The 5,105-nt window shown below is 48.5% G+C and overlaps 1 protein-coding gene across 1 annotated transcript in view; it reads left to right on the forward strand.

Moving 5' to 3' along the window:
- Nucleotides 1-5,105, forward strand: part of LOC118427037 — a 31,249-nt gene that overhangs the window by 4,653 nt on the left and 21,491 nt on the right. The window contains exons 9-23 of the mRNA XM_035836675.1: nucleotides 171-310; nucleotides 479-591; nucleotides 772-839; nucleotides 1,010-1,158; nucleotides 1,278-1,835; nucleotides 1,971-2,086; nucleotides 2,265-2,329; nucleotides 2,466-2,605; nucleotides 2,774-2,886; nucleotides 3,067-3,134; nucleotides 3,305-3,453; nucleotides 3,569-4,126; nucleotides 4,263-4,378; nucleotides 4,557-4,621; nucleotides 4,758-4,897. Coding sequence (XP_035692568.1) covers nucleotides 171-310; nucleotides 479-591; nucleotides 772-839; nucleotides 1,010-1,158; nucleotides 1,278-1,835; nucleotides 1,971-2,086; nucleotides 2,265-2,329; nucleotides 2,466-2,605; nucleotides 2,774-2,886; nucleotides 3,067-3,134; nucleotides 3,305-3,453; nucleotides 3,569-4,126; nucleotides 4,263-4,378; nucleotides 4,557-4,621; nucleotides 4,758-4,897 — 2,558 coding nt within the window. The remainder of the gene's footprint in view (nucleotides 1-170; nucleotides 311-478; nucleotides 592-771; nucleotides 840-1,009; nucleotides 1,159-1,277; nucleotides 1,836-1,970; nucleotides 2,087-2,264; nucleotides 2,330-2,465; nucleotides 2,606-2,773; nucleotides 2,887-3,066; nucleotides 3,135-3,304; nucleotides 3,454-3,568; nucleotides 4,127-4,262; nucleotides 4,379-4,556; nucleotides 4,622-4,757; nucleotides 4,898-5,105) is intronic.

Raw genomic sequence — 5,105 nt, forward strand, 5'->3', positions numbered from 1 at the left:
TAGCAGCCGTTCAACCCATTGGCTTCGCACCTGGGTAAGTAACCTCTTCTATCGGAATGGCGCCAGCTCAAAAACAACATGCCACTACACCTCTGTGGTCGGCAAAGTCGGTAGTGTGATATCAGGCTAGGCAGGTCTCCACTTTGAGCTTACCTCCATTTCTCTTCCAGCTGTGGAGGCGTAGTTTCCACCGTGCAATGCGCCGTTGCTCCCTTCGCCCTGGAGACTGTTTCCAACACCTTCCAGACTCTACAGGTGAACTTGGGAGACTTGACCATTGTTCCTGCGGAAACTACCGTTGTGTCTGCTGGTAAGTACACTTGGCTTGGCCAAACTCGTTTTCTCTACCGTTCAATCCATTTCAGACGGTCCTCCCACGACATAGACGTATCAGAATAAATCTGAAGATCAGAAGTCTACTTGCTACATTTTACTACGTTGTTGGTCATTACCTTCATAAATTATGTACTTGCTGCAGCCTCAAGAGCAACCGTCATTGTCACGGTGGAGTTGACTCTTGACTACACCGTTGACCTTCAAGATACGTCATCACAAGCCTACATCGACTTGAGCGTCACTATCGAAAATGCGGTAGGTTTCCTTCTGTTTAGCAACGTTTACTGCTGAAATCCTTTGCCATGTGGTTCTTTGTCCGTTGGTGACAGAAAGAAATGTGCTCGCTTCTCAATGACGGACAGTCAGCGCAAAGGTAGACGCTTGATTGTGCTCGGAGGCCATTGTACTAGTCACGAGCCTTGACATCTTTTTCAGGTCCTGCAAGTCTTTGCTGCCAACCCAGCAGACATCCAGTCGGTGTCCATCACGTCGGTGGCCCCAGGGTAAGATTGAATGTCTTGCTGTATGCAGCTTTATTGTCAATCACTTATTCGGCTTCCTATTTCGATTATGAAATTCATGTCGCTACAGTGTACTTTGTACAATTGAAGACTGTTCTTGCCATGCCTTGAAGAAGGTTCATGTTCCATATGCTCCTGTTTTCTTTTTGCAGAGCGTCCGCAACAACCACATCAGTGACTGTAAGTGTAGTCACGCTAGGTGCAAATGTCGACGTCACCACCCAAATCATCGTCAACACCACAGCGGCGGGAGTGCAGCTTGGAAACCTGCCAGTAGTGTCGTCTACCGTTGGAGATACTAGTATGTGGATAATTATGCACTTTTACCGCTAGGCTAACGTTGTTTTCCTCCGTCTTTTCTGGCTTTCATGTTCTTGGCGGATGCGAATTCCTTCCAACTTGTTGCATTTCTCTCCCTAGCTCCCCCATGTTCGGCAGTAGCAGACATCGTCTTCATTGTGGATGGCACCGGTAGCGTCGGCTTGGAGAACTTCGAGCGAATGAAGACCTTCATCGGGCAGCTCTTTGCCTACTTGGATATCGGAGAAAACGCCGTTCGCGTCTCCATCGTTCAGTATGCAGCCCAGGCGCGCACAGAATTCTTCCTTGACCAGTACTACGACCTCCAGGAGGCGCAAGATGCAGTGGATGGTATTGAGTACATGGGCGGCTACACGCTGACGGGTAAAGCCATCGACTTCGCCACCAATCTGCACTTCGACCTGAGGAAGGGCGCGCGAGCCGACGTCACCAAGATAGCCGTTGTCATCACCGACGGCAGATCCTATGACGACGTCAATCGTCCTGCTCGGAGGATGCGCCAGGCAGGAATCGTCACCATTGCTGTCGGTGTGGGCAATAACCTGGACAGAGACCAGCTGACAGCTATCGCAGGAGATCCAAAGACTCTTCTGTCCCTGGATGGTTTCGACAGACTTCAGGACTTGACTACTTCTCTGCCCACCATGCTTTGCGACGGTAAGATTCGGACTCAGTTACTAGTATATGAAGCGGACTGTTTCGACTTTTCAGAGATTTGCCTTTTGCTGAGTCTTACTTGTTTGTTTGTTTTTTACATGTTTTCAGCACTCTGATTTTTTTTCTTTCATATAGTTGGTACAAGTCAGCAAATTGTCGTCTCTATCTGCATCACCACGATTTACGATACGAACCTTCTGAACGCCAACTCCAGTGACTCCACGGCACTTTTCCAGCAAGTTGTTCAAGGGGTAAGAACCGATCATTTCTCCAGAGGAAATTGAGTTTCGTCCAGCAGTGCGGAATACTTTCACATGCCTGTGTCGGCACATTTTTGCTGTAAGCAATAAGAAGCAATGATTGTTTGCCATCAGGCTCTTTTAGTTGCTTCCTTTCCTGTTTAACACCATCTTCTCCGTGGTTTTACAGTTGACCACTACCTTTGCAAGCAGTCCGGGGATAGCAGCCGTTCAACCCATTGGCTTCGCACCTGGGTAAGTAACCTCTTCTATTGGAATGGCGCCAGCTCAAAAACAACATGCCACTACACCTCTGTGGTCGGCAAAGTCGGTAGTGTGATATCAGGCTAGGCAGGTCTCCACTTTGAGCTTACCTCCATTTCTCTTCCAGCTGTGGAGGCGTAGTTTCCACCGTGCAATGCGCCGTTGCTCCCTTCGCCCTGGAGACTGTTTCCAACACCTTCCAGACTCTACAGGTGAACTTGGGAGACTTGACCATTGTTCCTGCGGAAACTACCGTTGTGTCTGCTGGTAAGTACACTTGGCTTGGCCAAACTCGTTTTCTCTACCGTTCAATCCATTTCAGACGGTCCTCCCACGACATAGACGTATCAGAGTAAATCTGAAGATCAGAAGTCTACTTGCTACATTTTACTACGTTGTTGGTCATTACCTTCATAAATTATGTACTTGCTGCAGCCTCAAGAACAACCGTCATTGTCACGGTGGAGTTGACTCTTGACTACACCGTTGACCTTCAAGATACGTCATCACAAGCCTACATCGACTTGAGCGTCACTATCGAAAATGCGGTAGGTTTTCTTCTGTTTAGCAACGTTTACTGCTGAAATCCTTTGCCATGTGGTTCTTTGTCCGTTGGTGACAGAAAGAAATGTGCTCGCTTCTCAATGACGGACAGTCAGCGCAAAGGTAGACGCTTGATTGTGCTCGGAGGCCATTGTACTAGTCACGAGCCTTGACATCTTTTTCAGGTCCTGCAAGTCTTTGCTGCCAACCCAGCAGACATCCAGTCGGTGTCCATCACGTCGGTGGCCCCAGGGTAAGATTGAATGTCTTGCTGTATGCAGCTTTATTGTCAATCACTTATTCGGCTTCCTATTTCGATTATTAAATTCATGTCGCTACAGTGTACTTTGTACAATTGAAGACTGTTCTTGCCATGCTTTGATGAAGGTTCATGTTCCATATGCTCCTGTTTTCTTTTTGCAGAGCGTCCGCAACAACCACATCAGTGACTGTAAGTGTAGTCACGCTAGGTGCAAATGTCGACGTCACCACCCAAATCATCGTCAACACCACAGCAGCGGGAGTGCAGCTTGGAAACCTGCCAGTAGTGTCGTCTACCGTTGGAGATACTAGTATGTGGATATTCACTTTTACCGCTAGGTTAACGTTGTTTTCCTCCGTCTTTTCTGGCTTTCATGTTCTTGGCGGATTCGAATTCCTTCCGACTTGTTGCATTTCTCTCCCTAGCTCCCCCATGTTCGGCAGTAGCAGACATCGTCTTCATTGTGGATGGCACCGGTAGCGTCGGCTTGGAGAACTTCGAGCGAATGAAGACCTTCATCAGGCAGCTCTTTGCCTACTTGGATATCGGAGAAAACGCCGTTCGCGTCTCCATCGTTCAGTATGCAGCCCAGGCGCGCACAGAATTCTTCCTTGACCAGTACTACGACCTCCAGGAGGCGCAAGATGCAGTGGATGGTATTGAGTACATGGGCGGCTACACGCTGACGGGTAAAGCCATCGACTTCGCCACCAATCTGCACTTCGACCTGAGGAAGGGCGCGCGAGCCGACGTCACCAAGATAGCCGTTGTCATCACCGACGGCAGATCCTATGACGACGTCAACCGCCCTGCTCGGAGGATGCGCCAGGCAGGAATCGTTACCATTGCTGTCGGTGTGGGCAATAACTTGGACAGAGACCAGCTGACAGCTATCGCAGGAGATCCAAAGACCCTTCTGTCCCTGGATGGTTTCGACAGACTTCAGGACTTGACTACTTCTCTGCCCACCATGCTTTGCGACGGTAAGATTCGGACTCAGTTACTAGTATATGAAGCGGACTGTTTCGACTTGTCAGAGATTTGCCTTTTGCTGAGTCTTACTTGTTTGTTTGTTTTTTTACATGTTTTCAGCACTCTGATTTTTTCTCTTTCATATAGTTGGTACAAGTCAGCAAATTGTCGTCTCTATCTGCATCACCACGATTTACGATACGAACCTTCTGAACGCCAACTCCAGTGACTCCACGGCACTTTTCCAGCAAGTTGTTCAAGGGGTAAGAACCGATCATTTCTCCAGAGGAAATTGAGTTTCGTCCAGCAGTGCGGGATACTTTCACATGCCTGTGTCGGCACATTTTTGCTGTAAGCAATAAGAAGCAATGATTGTTTGCCATCAGGCTCTTTTAGTTGCTTCCTTTCCTGTTTAACACCATCTTCTCCGTGGTTTTACAGTTGACCACTACCTTTGCAAGCAGTCCGGGGATAGCAGCCGTTCAACCCATTGGCTTCGCACCTGGGTAAGTAACCTCTTCTATTGGAATGGCGCCAGCTCAAAAACAACATGCCACTACACCTCTGTGGTCGGCAAAGTCGGTAGTGTGATATCAGGCTAGGCAGGTCTCCACTTTGAGCTTACCTCCATTTCTCTTCCAGCTGTGGAGGCGTAGTTTCCACCGTGCAATGCGCCGTTGCTCCCTTCGCCCTGGAGACTGTTTCCAACACCTTCCAGACTCTACAGGTGAACTTGGGAGACTTGACCATTGTTCCTGCGGAAACTACCGTTGTGTCTGCTGGTAAGTACACTTGGCTTGGCCAAACTCGTTTTCTCTACCGTTCAATCCATTTCAGACGGTCCTCCCACGACATAGACGTATCAGAGTAAATCTGAAGATCAGAAGTCTACTTGCTACATTTTACTACGTTGTTGGTCATTACCTTCATAAATTATGTACTTGCTGCAGCCTCAAGAACAACCGTCATTGTCACGGTGGAGCTGACTCT

Source organism: Branchiostoma floridae, chromosome 12, assembly GCF_000003815.2.
Source record: "Branchiostoma floridae strain S238N-H82 chromosome 12, Bfl_VNyyK, whole genome shotgun sequence".
In the NCBI taxonomy this organism is placed as follows: Eukaryota; Metazoa; Chordata; class Leptocardii; order Amphioxiformes; family Branchiostomatidae; genus Branchiostoma; species Branchiostoma floridae.